At 47.1% G+C, this 16076-nt stretch overlaps 1 protein-coding gene across 1 annotated transcript in view; it reads right to left on the bottom strand.

Annotated features, from left to right (window-relative positions):
- The window catches only part of asxl2 (ASXL transcriptional regulator 2), a 50476-nt gene extending 34658 nt beyond the window's left edge, over window positions 1–15818 (bottom strand). The window contains exons 1-2 of the mRNA XM_048985070.1: window positions 15657–15818; window positions 2968–3050 (exon numbers count right to left, since the gene is read on the bottom strand). Coding sequence (XP_048841027.1) covers window positions 2968–3050; window positions 15657–15713 — 140 coding nt within the window. The 5' untranslated portion in view covers window positions 15714–15818. The remainder of the gene's footprint in view (window positions 1–2967; window positions 3051–15656) is intronic.
- Between the last annotated feature and the right edge of the window lie 258 nt (window positions 15819–16076).

Here is a 16076-nt window from a genome sequence, read left to right as displayed (position 1 = left end):
ACGACACACGGATGCACACAGGGAATACTAACACAGGTACAGAACATAGCCACACGCGCTTCAGACGCGGGGAGGGGGGAGGACAATGACAGCAGCAGTGGGAATGACGGCTAGAAACACGTCATCATCCAATACCATGGGATCCAAATGTGTTCACAGTGGGGGGGGGGGGGGGCATCTCACCCCAAACGGTTCACATTCAGACAGAGAAAACGGAAGCAGCTGGCCGGGCCTAACGAAGCCATTCGCTAAGTCCCATGAGGAAAAGCATGCTGGCTTTTGTTAGGAGAGCTCGCTGCCAAGATGAAGATGGTCTTCACTTGCAAATTAAAACGATAAAAATATACAGACGCCAAGACCATCTTCATGAACGGAGCAGTACTACAGACAGCAGGGATGTGCTGTGGGGGGGGGGGGGCAGTCTGTCAACACCATGCAGCGGAAAACAAAACCAAGAACAAAACGTGGGGTTAGGGCATCTAAAGCAGTCAAAAGAAGCTCATCTTACCTTCTGCAGGACAGAGACAATGATACCAAAAAACAAAGAAACACAAACCATTAGAACCACATGGAGAGAAACTCCAGACACGCAAACTGAAGGGAGACATCAGGGTAAAGTCAGGAAATCAATCTGGGGAAGGAGGTAAGCGGCACCTGCTCAGCACAGCGAGGGCCTACATCCTGCAAAGGGTTAAAGGTCCACTGGGCAGACAGAGCCAAAAGCTACAGCCATTATTGGAGAATAAATGAAGAGAAACACCCTGGAAATGATCAACAGTGTTTTTGGAAAGGATTCTCAGACTGGAAGCGAATGAAGACTTCAGTGCAAAGAGCAGGGATACTGTATATGGAGAGAGAAACATCTTCAGCTTCGCGCTGGTGTACTGAGGTCCATGGGCTAACAGGTATGGCCACAGGACCACATTCCCGACAGCTAAGGTAACAAGTCGCACTGGAAACTAGGATTGATCACAGATCTCAGGTTATAACCCTGCGTGTTTAAAGCCAAAGCAGTGCAGTAAAAACAATCAACCCAAACCAGAACCTCACTCCTGCAGTAGATGGTGGTTTAACCAGCAACCGGGCCGCATCACACGTCCAGTGTAGGTTAACCAGCTGGGATTAAGAGGCACTCCCATCTCAGGCTTTCTGACGAACAAAGACAGTCTCCTCCCAGGAACCCAGCTTTCAAGGTGTGTTCCGAAGTTTACTGCCATTTGTATCACAAAGATAAACATTCTTCAGTATCGAAGAACCAGATGTACTATTTCCAGCGCAGTATAACTGGGACAAATGAGAGAACTTGTATAAGCAGGGATATGTATCAGGTCAAATGTCTATCGGCTAACACAACACAGCTTAGCAATGCTACCTAATTATGTCAAATATTGGATAATTTAGTATCTTCACAAAACCCATTATGGTGATTTTATATTTCACCAGGAGTTCAAAGAATGGAAAAAAGCAACGGGAGGAGAAAAACTATGATTATTTCTTGGCCCCCGTGAGAAGAAGGTGACTGAATTCTACTTTTGGAAAAGTGTCCACAGATGCAGCCATTTACTGGCTATAACACACTGTGAGCGATTGTGGCTCCTTCTCCGCTGCCTTCGAATCTCACCCTGACTTCCTGGTCTTTAGCTAAAAGGGGCGTGAGACTCCCCACGTCAGGTTATGGAGCGCGGTACCTTGTGAAAACTTTACGGAGAGAAAGCATCACATTAACCACGCTGAGCAAAATGTTCATTTTCAGTAGCAGCCTTCAGGGAGTAGACCAACCCCCCCCCCGACGCGAGTCTCCACTAATCGCAGGAATATGGCACATATCACCTATACGCAAAACAAAAACAATCACTTCCCCTGCGCTCGCTTCATCAGCGAGCGTATCCTGTTGCTAAGGAAACCAACCTTCCTGGCACTAAAACAGAGCACGCCCCAAATCGATTTCTGCACAATGCAATTTCAGGGCAATTTCGACGGCCTGTAATGACAACACGAGTAGATGCTGTCTACAGGCCGGTTTAACAAAGCGTCCCGCTAGGACAAGCCACAAGGTCAACTGGTGTTACTGGTACAGATTTATTTTCAAATCGCCCCCCCCGAACATCCCTGCTGGGGCTGTGGGTGGGGGGTTTGTCTTGCACAGGTAGCAGCATGAGACAGGCTGACAGGAGGCCTAAGAACTCTTGACGAAGCAGAGAGACAGGCAGCGTCGGCCATCGTGAGTGTGAAAGACACCTGCAACATGCTAGAAAGGGTGAGAAATGGGAGGCATGAAGCCTTAAGGGTCGACAAGGGGGTGTCTGTGGGCCAGGGGCTCCTTCCACAGCCCTATGTGGAGTCTGACTTTCCCTGCGGACACCATCATCTCAGTACTGCCTGACGGACAGTGGGCCAGTGCTGCTGAGAATCCACTGTCCCCACAGAATAAGATCAGGGAAGATGGGCTTCATCTGGCACTGAAGATGACAGTGGCTGATGATCAAAATGACAGCAAGGCCCAGAGATTAAAATGAAAGGATTAATAAAACCACGCAGTCCTGACTGGCGCCCGTGACTCGACCTCAGTGAAAAGTGCAAGTTTCCCCAAAGGACATAGTTATCCCGTGTTTATAACCCTCCCCACCCCAATCCCCCAGGGAAATAACTGGGAAATTGGCAATTACAAGCTCTCATTATCAGCTGGAGGGGACAGAATGCAACAGACGACCCCCCCCCCCCAACACCCCCCACCCGGTAACAGAACACCTGGCCTCTTTTCCCAGACTACTCACGAAAGGAGTTGTGCTTGTTTACACAAAGACATCGAACATGGAAACAAAGAAAGTGGGCTAGAGGCGTGACGATGTCTGCACATGGGTCACGGTGACTGTGACAGACCAGCACACTGCGTCTAAACATGCTCATTCTTGGCATCGGACCCCGTGGTGACGTGTTCAGGCGGCTCCTCGCGGGACGCATGCTTACCTGATCTCCTTCAGTCCTTCTCTTTGGATGACTTGTAGGATCTCCTTATGGCTCATAGGAGTGTTCGGGTACTTCTCCAGCACCTGCAGACAAGCGACACAGCTAGATCAGGGACCCGTGGAGAAGATGGCAGGCCCAGCTTCACACGAAGTCAGGAGAGAACGGGTCAGGGCAGGCACGCGCCAGGTCCAAATGGAATAAGTACCATGGCTTTTCACACGATTTCCACAAAGCACCTTACAGTAACGCAGTCATGCTTTTACGGCTCTGCAACATGAACACACAACACCAGACTCCTTGCTGCCTCCTGGACAGTGACGGGTGATGCTCCTGTACAGAGGGCCTGTGAAAAAGGCCACCATCTACTGCTCTGCAGGGGGTGTTGAATGGCTCAGTGGGGTCCCAGTACCTCAGTGCCCCCACCCAAAAAAAAACCCTTCAGAGGTGACATATGCAAAACACTAAAGAATTCCGATGTAGCTTTTGTACTCATCGGGCATCATTTAAATTTCCTTATTCATTACTGCCACGCTCCCTTTCTGACATAAATGCGTGTGTGACTGCAGCAATCACGGGACCTAGTCACCGAATCTCTGAGTGCCGCAGACATGCAGATTAAAGGGCCACCAGGGGCCGTCGTGTCCACGTAAAGGAGCCATCTGCTCAGGACCGCGCCCGCGCCGTCTCCACGGCGACCAGCTGTCTCCCCGCATCCATCACCATGGAATCTCTATGATACGTCGCAACACATTTCTTTTTCTAAGGCTGAGCTCACCGATGTTAACTTTCGCCGTGATCCTTGCGGCGTGCCGATGCTTTCTGATTAACAGCTTTAAGGCTGTTCAGCACAACGCAAAGTCCGCCGGCATTAAGTGTACGTGACAGGGAGCACAATTAGTTCCGGAAGGTGCCATGCTCACTCTCACACTGAAGCAGCTAATCCAAGCCTCCAGGTGGCAGTGAGGAACATTCACACCTGCCACCCTGCAGCACGGGCTATACAGAGTGACGGGTTACGGAGTAACAGAGTGACTCCATCCTCACTCCAGGCTTTACATTTACGACGCCGCTCACATACGAACACGAACGCCCCATGCCACTCTCTAAGGAAGAATTAAGAAGAGCTGTTGGTAAAAACTTTTTATGAAGCCCATGCTTATAAGTATACATGCACATATTCATAACACATAATGCATTATATGTTTATTATGCATTATGAATGCTTTATGATGCTCTCATCTATAATGCTCTGTACAGACCTTTGTAATGAATTATAATGGTCAGTATAATGCATTATGAAGGTATTTATAATGTATTATAGATGAGAGCATTCATAATGCATATTGAACATGGTTATAAAATGTTATGCCTTTTTATAAATAGTTATACCCATGTTTATAATACTTTATGAATGCATCATAATGCATTGTATAATGCTATTATATGACTGCTTTAAGTGTTACCAAGCTGTGACTCACTTCCTGTATTTCCAGTTACAGGAGATAAAAGGGACACATGCAGACATCCCTCCCTGCTCAGCTCTGCGATGCTCTCCATGTCCATGAATGGGCAGGTGACAAAAAGTGAGGAAGGGTTAGGGGAGCAGTGGGAAGCGTTCGAAAAGCGTGCGCTAGGTGACGTTCGCTCCGAGTCTGGAGGCCGAGGCCGGGCTGTGCTTCACTAAAAACCTGGGATCTGGGGGAATGTTTTCGTGGTATCGATGTACCGCGCTACCAGTCCAGCTGCGAGGAGCAGCGCCCATAAAACATCACAGCAGCCACTTCTTCTACTGCCGTCACCAGATGCGTTGCAGGTACAGCGAGCAGAGATCCTACGCTCATACCAATTTAGGAGAACTTTCCATCCACAGCAACGAAACGCAATAAATCCGATGGTTTAGTACGTAATTACGGGGCAGCATGCCGTTACCGCGAATGACTACCGTGGATATTCTATGCCAATGACACCAGATGCAAAGAACTTCAGGTATGATGCAGAGTCTGTGGGACCTTGCGAGAGCTTGTTGCCAAGCTGTGGCTCAGAGCCGGCCCTCTCAAACCAGGCCGGCTGCTCGTCTGTCCGTTCCAAGCGGCCCGGGGCTCTCGCACCATATGCTGCCCCCAGCCTGTCCGCCCGAGGACAGTACGGTGCTTGGGAGGTCTCGAGTAGGATGGGCTTCGCCAGGCAAGCTTTCAGCAGGACACTGCTGCGTCTGATGGGGGGCAGGACTCATCGCCCAGGCACACGAATCCAAACCATGACAACCAGAACAGAACTGGGTTTTCACAAACCTGCAGGCGGTATGGAGTACTGGGCAAAACACAAAACCACAGGCCTGCATTGGTGCAGGTGTAAAACCCAGCCAGTGACCATAGCGACAGGTCTCCTCCGAGAGTCACCAGGACAGCCACGCTGCTACGTACGCTTATCAGAAGCAGGAGGAGGAAATGCAGCAAGTCAGACTAATCCTGTATCAAACATTAAAAGTACAACTTCATAAATGATTTGAAGAAAGATAAGACAGGGAAAACCTCAGCTTCATTCCTGACAGAATGGGGTTTTCTTTGCATGACGATTTTAACGGCTCTGAAGATATTTGTTTCCATGGAAACTTTCAGGTAAATCTTTGCTCAGTACTGCCAACCTGCTAGACAGGTACAAAGGCTAATTGTTAATGGAACCATTTCTGAAGTCATTGCAGCGTCTGTCAGCCCCATTTAACAGCTTAAGTTCCTGAATTACATCCAAACTTCAACATATGACCAGAGAACAGTAACCTACACGATTCTGTAGTGCTTAGGTAGGCCTTCAGGACTGAGATTCCGTTTTCATGACCCAATCAGACTGTTCTCGTTCTTCGGACACATGATACAAGGTGCCATGGTACATATAGGGACCAAGGCGAATGACTCACCACACAAAAACCACCACTCGCAAGCAGGAAACACCTGCTAACTGTGGCAGGGAGGCCTACATTATTCATGAAAAGGCTGCAAGATACCTACAGTCCCAACAATGCAGGCGGAGAAGGACGATGTGCTAGTTATTGGTCTGCTACCTCCACCCTCCCCACGCTAGACAGTAACACGACCTTCAAACTCTGCAATAATACTCTGCTCTCTTTGTAATAAATAACTTCACCTAGTCCCTTTGCTCACCAAGATGGTGTAATCCACCACTAGGATGAACGTGTCATCATTTAACAACCAAGTAAAAAGACTGATAGGTAACAGTAGGTCTCACTGTGCCCCATAGGACCAATGAAATTTCACTAATTAAAAACCATGACTCAGCAGGCCGCTGTGTGACAGTGATTTCATACAAAGAATGTAGATGGAGCTCGAAACCGATCGAGAGGGTCTTTGACTTTCTTGTGTTAGACCCATGTGATCACAGGTAGGGCTGACCAGACCAGGGTTCCCTTTCTGCATGAGCGGAGACCGAAGCGTGAGTGTGAGGGAGGAGGGCATGTAAAGGAGGGGACAGGTGTCCACCTCCCCGGAGCAGATGCCATGTTACGGTATCCTGCGGGGAGAAGGTATTCACTGCTATAGCTGCATCATGGGAATGTGTCAGAGAAGCACAATATATCGGTATCGCCCAATGTTCATTAAAAATTTTCGTCGATATTTAGACTTTAGTCAGAATTAAACTTAGCAGCAACAGAGCTAAAAACGTAGCTACTAAAATAGTGGTGATGACTGCATTGGACCATCAGCCATTTGTGTGGGATTCCATCAGCTCATTCGCCACTTAGAACCTCACTACAGTCTCCTAAGTTCGGTGCTACTACGCTGACGTTTCACTGCCTGCGTTATACGATCAGTATCGGTCAAATTCGGTGCACCTCTATAACCCCTTATGTTATAGTAAAATTACAGAAAATGTCTGTACAAATTAATCTTTTATAGACACACAGAGAACTTGATATTGAACTCATATGAATGAGCTAGGATGCCAAGCTGGTGGTCAGAAGGTGAGGGTACTGGAACTCAGGAAGACTCACACCCCGGAAGATTTCCCAAGTGACAGTAGAAAGGCTTGAGTACTGGAGGAGCCTGACCCAGACAGGATGACAGAGACATTCGGTGCTTTGCTCCACCTCTGGAGATCAAAGAACACACTCAGAAGGAAGACACATCAAAACATGCACACGAATACAGGTATGCACAATGTGCCAAGCTACTGCGAGATTTCACTCGAGCCTGTACGATTTACATCACTCATACATCTTCATGACGCACCACGAAGTAATAGCTGTGCAGAGTAGACGAAGAGACAGGGAAAGACAAATAGGGAGAAGAATGTGTAACCCTGTGAACTGCTGGTCTCCAGCTGAGTGGGGGCGAGCTCTTCCATCCTACTAACCAGCACCACCAGTCTCAGGTAGCAGGTCATGGTTATTTTAGGTGATATGCAGAAGTTGTGGGCCATTTCCCTCTGGGATTGTCCACGTACAGCAGCAGACGTCCCAACCAGTGATGAGACTGAATAGTGAGGATCTCCTTACCAAAAATGAACGTCATTGCTGGGGATGTCCTAACAAATTAGGAGATCAGATGATCAGGCTGCTTTAGGAGGCAACACCAGAGACGTGAGTTTGTTTGTGTGTGTGTGTGTGTGTGTCCCGTGATGAATCCCCAGCTTGCATGCTGTACGTCCTGGACATCCAACAACAGATGTAGATATTGGTCCACTGAATATTCATTTAAGTTCAGCTGTTTTCATGAAGGTCCTACCATGTCAGAACCCTCCAGAAGCCCAAAGAACTTGGAAGTTCAAAATGTTTCTAAGTGAAAAATCTAGAGCTTTGTTTTTAACTGTGCAGCTGTCAAGAAGATGTAACACAGCAGGCAAAATTATGCCATCTAAAATATGTAATATCCGTTAGGCAATTAAATCTGACATACAGGGATTTTTTTATGTCTGTCAATCTTCCGTGAGACAAGCAACACCCTGTCCATCACACGATGCAGATCCAGGGCCAGGAAAATCATCAAGCGCCCCAGCCAGCCCAACAATCGCCTCATCTCTCTGCTGAGATCAGGAAAGCACAACCACTGAATGAAGACCAGCACTGAACAGCTGAGGAAGAGCTTCTTCCCCAGGCAATACAGATCCTAAATGAGGACAGCGCCCAGGACAGTTCATCCCCTGCCCAACATTGCATCCCTACTTATGTACAACCCCCTGCACCCTCCTTGCACAGCTGGAACGTAAATACTGACGTTATTTATTCAGTTATCACCCTGTACTACTTCCACCTTTTACTGCCTCACCTGCACATTCTAAATGTTGTCTATAATCTTGTCTAATGTTGATGTTCATTGTGTCTTTATGTCCCTTTACTTATGCTGCCACAGTCTTGTAGCCAAGCAGAGTGACTTGATTTTATATGAGTTGACAGAGCAGAGAGAAAGCAAAACCATATCTCTGGAAGAACAGAAGAGACCAGAGCACCTGGAGTACACCAATAAGAACATTGGAGAACATGCAAACTCCACAAATGTAGAGCTGGGACAGAAATCAGATTCACAGCCTGGAAGGTGTGATGCTGCAGTGCGACGGTAACGTTTGACTTCATTATGGAAGCACAAGGAGCCTGAATACCCCAACCACCAAATGGCACTGATAGGGCCCAGGCCAGGTCTGAGCATGGGAGGCCCCTACCCAGCCCTAACCTTACCTATAACTAACCAAACAAAATGCAAGACAATTGGCATTGCAGCCACAAATTTTATAAAATGGTCCCCACAATGTAAAAAAAAGAAAAAAAAAACGGTTTTCATCATATTTTATGGACATTTCGTTTCCACAATGTAATATATACATAACCACACACAGCACGCACATAGGTTTGTAATTATATTTTTGTGGGGACTCTCCATTCATTTCTATGTGGAAAACTCCATTCCCAGCATGACGACCTTAACCATAAGTAACAAGACTAAACACGAGACTTTTAGTTTTTTGATTGCATTCACAGATTTTTGAGGGGACCTGAAAAATGGTCCCCACAGCATCAAAACAACAGGTTTTCATCACATTGCGGGGAACATTTGGTCCCCACAATGTACTATAAACATAATCCAGACACACACACAGACACACAAAGGAACACGTGTAGGATCCCGACTTATGAGGACATTAACAGACCATTCCACATTGTGTGGATTCCACATTTTTTAAAATCTATACCTACATTTTATTTAGTTAGTCGACGCTTTTATCCAAAGCAGCAACCTCCCCATCAGAGGCACAGCTCCTAACCCGCTGAGCCACACTTGCCCCCCCCCCCCCCCGTATGTGTGAGAAACACCAGCAGTGCAGAGCAGCGTTACACGGGGTCCTGCTCAGTGAGCCTGGCAGAAACCAACACCGTGAGCAGTCAGTGCAGCAACGCAGAACCAAACAGCCTCGGGTTTCCCCGGAAACCTGACTGGGACAGACCGCGCTGGGAGCATGCCTGATGGGGCCACAGGTGGATGGCGTGAAGAGTGCTTTTATACGAGTAACATAGTTGGTGTTATATTCCCCAGACTACCATGACATAAACCAAGCGTTAATCTTTCATTAGAAGGATGCTCGGTGCTAACGTTAACTTCCTGACTGGCAGACACTCTTGTTGGTTAAGACAAGACTTTGGAATGGTGTGCACATACATACAGCATATCTGCAACAACATAAATCTGACGTCCAGCGCCATAATACCACAATACTGACCTGTAGTACCACAATAACATAACTCTAACCTATACCACCATAAAATTGTAATTCTGATCTGTATGCCATAATTCTCACTTATAATACTATAACACAATAATTATGACCTGTAATACTGACCTGTAGCACCTTATTACCGTATGTCTAACCTGTAACAGTTAAAGACTGTAATTCTAATCTGTAGCACCATGTCACTACAATTATGACCTGTAGCACCATAATACCATAATTCTGACTGTAATTCTGCAGTACTAGATAATATTGTATGTCTTGACCCTAATGCTGCGATACTAACCAGTATTTCCAGCATACCATCATTCTGACCTAGTCCCATTACAGACGTGAAAGGCAAGATACCTTATACCCCTTGGACACTTACGACACAGAGCAATACTGAGATACTCTGATCATTAGGCTCAGCTTACTGAACCCTCCAGGACACAGGAGGACAAAACTGCAGCTGTATCTCAAGTCTTACTAAGCATCTCATTTCCTCTCACAGTAATCAGAGCGTATAAAGGGTACAGAGAGAGGGCCATCTCTGAACAGAGCAGACACTGAATGAGACAGTTGTTATGACTAAACAGTACAACGTAATAATTTGAAAAAAACAGCTGTCGGTACCCAGTTACACAGCAGGAACCAAATTATAACTTCTTAAATAATTACTGTACTTTTTCCCCTTTCTGCCCCCTACTGGTGATGATTGGTATTAAAGTAGCAAAGGGAGAAAAAAAAATGGCTGAATTGGCACAGTTTATTTACATGGGTAAAATGCCAAGGCAAATTCTGTTTTCCCTGTTTAACCCTGACATCACCCTGAACTCAGCGATAGCTCCTACGTACTTAACCGGAGCCTGAGTAAGCTAAACACCTAGCCCACTGTCCCACGCTTTACCTCGGTTCCCTGTAAGGAAACAGAAGTTTATCAGAGGTGGAGACCACATGGCTAAGGACGATTCAGTGGGATATTAATGAGTCGCAGCTGGCAGGTTGCTAAATATCAGTGTATTTGTGACGCCAAGGAGCCAGGAGTCTCCCCTCTCCCCCCCAAAGGACCGTGCCTTTGTCTACAGGAGATGACGCAGCTGGCCACAGCTCCGCCGCTCCAACTCCCCAGCTGCGAGCCTCGGTTTGAGCCATGGCCCTGGGACAGGAGAGGGAGCACTCAGGCTGGGAGGAGGAGTGAGTCACTTCCTCTGCGCAGGGTGCCCTGGCGATTAGGGCCTGCGCCGAGCACCACTCTCCAGACACGCCGCCCAGCTTTGCCATATCCTCATTAGCCGGGTAATGGGCTTCGCCCGAGTTATGGGGAAAAGCAGCTTTGCGCATTAAGGCCGAACCCGGTCCATTTTAAAGACGGGCGGTGAGCATGCTGCTGGATCAAACTGCCAGCTTCCCGCTGCAGCTAAACAGCTCGCTGCTGTTCTACTCCGCTCTGCTCTGCCGAGAAGGCGAGCAGGTGTTTTAATTAAAGTCAGGCGCCGTCTCCATGAGGGAGCACAGCACGGCTGGACCTTAGAGAAATGCTCCCAGGACTCAGGATCTCAGATAAGAGGCGCTGGGTTCAGTTTAATAAACAGACGACGCTCATTCCACAAACAGACACAGGCGAAGCACAGAGCGGGTGTTACGGTGTACACCATACAGAAGAAACAAAAGACCCTTTTGTTATGCCCAAAATTTCCCTGAAAGGAAAGCAAAACGTTTTTTACAGTGACTTACAGTGGCGACACATTGTATACCAAATGCAGTACACAGATGTATACGTCGCACACCTTTCTGTGATGTTTCACCTAGCGTCTATACCATATTTCCTATTGAGGGCTCCCTTTGGAATATTACTCTACAACTATAGCAAGAATTTATTCAAATTAAGACCACGTATGGGTACCTTTTAACTTCTTATTTATGAGTGGTTAACACTGCCGCCTCATACTTCTGGGACCCGGGTTCAAGTCTCCGCCTGGGTTCCATGTGCGTGGAGTTTGCATCGTGGGGTTTCCTCTGGGTACTCTGGTTTCCCCCCCGCCCCCCCCATAGTCCAAAAACTTGGACTTACTTTGGAGTTAACAAACTAAACACCGCTTTCAATGGAGTACGAGTGTACAGAAATGTTTCTATCCACTGCAACTGAAAGCACATGGAAGATTTACAACTTTTTTGAAAGGTGTACTCTATGGGATTTTAATCCATGACCATCGATAAGGAACCTGATCCATGGAGATCCGGTGCGGGTTTTTGGGATGGCCTCACAATCAACCAATAATAAAGTGGTGGTTCTCAACTCCAGTCCTGGGGACCCACTGTCATTGGTGATTAAGAGGTCATCCCAAAAACCCGCACCGGCTCTGCATGGATCAGGTTCCCTACTCCTGGGCTAGAAGGTGAGCCCTGTTTCTGGGACAGGAGAGGGAGCTCCTGTTTTGACAACAGTTTTGTGGTATAGCTATTTGCTTATGCAGAGAGAGAAAGAAATTGTCAGAGAAAGGTATGGGACCATGAAGCTCACAGGGCCGAGCAGCTAGGTCACGGCCTGTTTGCGTTTCTAAGAACCGCCAGACACACGGTGTTATCTGTAAACTATGGGCTGATCCAGTGCACGGCGCGGCTCCTCTGAATACGACAGATATCTGGAGATACTTTTATTGTTGACAGATCACATGGCTAAATACTGAAGCCCGTCCGGTGACACAGTCATATTGCTAATATTTACCATGCATCATAATGGCCCAAGACAGGTGGAGCTGCCAGTTTTCAGTCAGAATAAGTTAAGTCTCTGAGCTGCCCTCCACCACTCTGTCACCGTGCGAATCTTGGACACATCTGTGGAGCCGCGCCCACGGTCAAACGGAAGATAAGTGACGAACAAGGGCGTTGGGAACACACGGCTTGTCTGGGCTGTGCACACACACGACACCTTTTTCTACGGAATGATATCAATCCCTCGGAGGATCATCCCAAGCCAATCATACACACGAAACCACAAAAAGACAAGAATCGACAAGTATCCATCCATCAATAAAACAAAAACGATGGTGGCTTTCTGACAGGAAAACCCTCCGAGGTATTTTCACTCACGGTAAACTTCAGCTCAGAGCTGCCTGGTTCGCTGTAAGGTCCAGGTGAGTGTGTTTATTTGGCACGGGCTGCTTCACAAGATTCTGTTAGCATGTTCCAGGTGTTCTGTACACACGTGTATCACGTATGACTATGACCAGCCACACAAAACGACGCTTGATTCTGTGAAGCTGTAACGAACACGGTCGGACGATAAAAGCCCCTTAACTGATCCGTGGCAATCATTCTGTTTAACAACAGGCCTCTGAAGTTTGAAGGATTAGTGCTTATAAAGTATCATCCTTTTAAAATAATTATTTAGCAGATATTGAGTTGTTTGTGATGAGTGTGAAGGCTGCTGAGTTTGACCCAGCCTGTTTGCACTTGTTTTAGTACATCGCTCCAACAATGAGGCACAACAATGAGATAAGCGTTTATCACAGGCTTTTATCCAAAGCAACTTATACCAGAAGGAAGGGTTACAACATACACTAGTGGCCAAAAATTGTGGAAACACTTCCAATTTGTAGAGATTGTAGAACTTTATTCCAGTTACTTATGCAATCATCTAATATGTGATATTTGTAACTTTCTTCATGAAAAATCACCACCAATATTCGTGTGGTAATGCCAAAAATGCTCAGCGTTTCCACAGTTTTGGCCACTAGTGCATGTGTTTTCCCTGGATATGAAAACATGACTTCTGCGTTTGCTACTTGTTGAGTTACAGGAGGCTTCGCTCATAGAAAGCCCTGGACCCAGTACCTGGCAATCAGGAGGAAGTTATGGATGGTCATGTAAGGAAGAAGAACCCACTGAGCTGCCTGCGGACTCGGTCTGGGCTGCCACACCGTTCAGGCCCAGTTCGTACAGGACCTCTGTGTTTATTCAAAGGGTTGTTGTGGCAACAGCCCAAAAGCAGCGTGGCAGGGCTGGCGAGTGACAGGCTATGTGACCTCTGCGGTTGGCACGTGGCTTCAGAGAGCTCTGAACTGCCATCTGAGGCCTCGCTGGCAGCCTGGAGAGCACTCCAGTAACCGGATGCTTTTGTGGGATATAAAGGTACAAGGCAGTGGGGGATGGAGGGGGGCATAATCATTAATAACTATATTAATAACAAGAAGTCTGCAGTAAAAGAATCGTTTTAGGTTTACACATTTCAGTGACAAATGAGGCGTAAAGTGAAACGCAGCCAGAACTACGCAGAATAAGCCCTGCGAGACAGAGCGGACTCTCAGAGAAGCCAGGAAACAGTAAGGCCTCCTAGGGGTCAGCTACGGAAACGCACGGAATGCACTCACGCCAGACGGCCAGCGCGAGGCACGTTAGCGCTCCAGTGAAGAACGTGGTATTAGGGAGATGGGGGAAGATATTAAACAGCAAGTGATCATATGCGATCACACCTCAAAAGAAACTATAGATTATTATAAGCAAATAGCTGTATATATTCATATGACATTCCACGTCCTTAATGTATTTATCTTAAATCATAATATACAGCTATTTACAAGTTAATACTGCAATTATGTCATTTTATATTGCTATTCATTTTATGGCAACCAATGGTAATTTATGCAAAAAGTATTTATGCAAGCTAAAATGCAATGGTAAAAATATATTTCCGACATTCTTATTTATAATTTTATAATTGTGATCTAGGAGCGACAAAAAATTTATTCTAATAAAAAACAGGAACAAATAAGAAGTATTCTGACTGAGGTGTGATTTCAGCAAAACAGTCCTACGCAGACTGGAATGCTGGTGCTCCGGCAAACCTTAGCGCACTCGGTCACGCCACCGACTCAAGCACCTTTAGACTACCTCCAACTCCCTTGGATCATCCAAGTGTAGATAAACGCAATAATAATAATAATAATATCTATTTATTATTATTATTATTATTATTATTATCACGTTTATCCATGCGCACTGAATGTGGCCACTATATAAACTCCGGAAATTAATTTAAACTCTGATGATTAATGTGACCGGTTAAATGATCGGACCGTTACACGCTCCGTTATATGTTCACCGGTTAAATAGCCGTGTTAACTTTAAAGTACTGGGCTGTTTACTTAGACCCCGTCGAGAATATAAGAGTTTAATGTACCGCGCTGATAATGTAACCCTTTAAAGTAGCGCGCTGATAATGTAACCCTTTAAAGTAGCGCGCTGATAATGTAACCCTTTAAAGTAGCGCGCTGATAGTAACAACCGAAATTACCGCACCTATAACACCACCTTTATCAAGTTTTACGTTGATAAAATAATTTTATTGGCGACATAGGCGGCCGCCTAGGGCGCCAACTTCAGAGGGGGCGCTGACTTGCCAGCCGATTTCACTTTGCCGACGGCAGTGCTCGCCTAGGGCGCCACATCGGCTGGCACCGGTACTGTAATAATCAGTAAAGGTACAATATTGTTACATGTACCTGCTTAAAGAGCAGCACTGATAATAACAGTTTAGTGTCACGTTCGTAGTATAGTAGTTCAGATATGAAACTGAACCCGCACCGACGGTCTCTGACTATCGCACTGTAACATGCAACAGCTTGAAGATCCCCGGCCTCCCGCGCTCGCTCCCCGGCCTCCCGCCGCTCGCTCCCCGGCTCCCGGACTATCTCTACTCAGTGTTTTCCTGCACTTTTCTCACAGCGGCTGCCCGTATTTCGCCCTGACAGCGCACTTTAACAACACAGCACATTCACGGCCCGCTTGGAACGACCCCGGAGCGCCCAGACTCGCGGTCCTGCCGCATTTCTGCCGAATTAGACCCCGAAGCGCCCCGGACGGAGTACCGCCGAATCACCGCAGGAAAGCGGGACGCGGACGCTGGGCACGGAGAGGCCCGGGCGGCCGGTCGGCCAGCCAGCCAGTGGGAACCGCGCACTCGAGGATCCGCTCACCGTCCTGGCAGCCTCAGCCCACGTCCTGCCTTTCTTCCTCCTCCGCTTCTCCCTCATGTCTGCAGCTCGGCTACCTCACCGCGTTCGTGAAGACGTCGCCGCGGTTACAGTGGGAGAACCGCCGCCGCCGCTGCCATGTTGGGCTTTTACTGTAAGCAGCGGGTCATGTGACCCGAGGGGTTACGTCACCTTACTGTACTAATGACAGCTGCCCCCCACAGGGTCTGCCGCCGTGGGCGTGCAAAACGACATTAGTGCATAAAGTCTACTTAGGCTTTGGACTTCAAAATAAACACGAATATCAACGTTATATTGTTGTCATTAGAAATATTGTTTTGTATGGTTATTTGCAACTCATATAAGGATGGTTAAACATATTTTGGAAAATAATTTAATGTAGTGAATGTAGGTAATATTAAA

Source organism: Brienomyrus brachyistius, chromosome 19, assembly GCF_023856365.1.
Source record: "Brienomyrus brachyistius isolate T26 chromosome 19, BBRACH_0.4, whole genome shotgun sequence".
Taxonomy (NCBI): domain Eukaryota; kingdom Metazoa; phylum Chordata; class Actinopteri; order Osteoglossiformes; family Mormyridae; genus Brienomyrus; species Brienomyrus brachyistius.
Note: the sequence above shows the minus strand (reverse complement) of the source record. Positions and strands in the feature narration are given on the sequence as shown.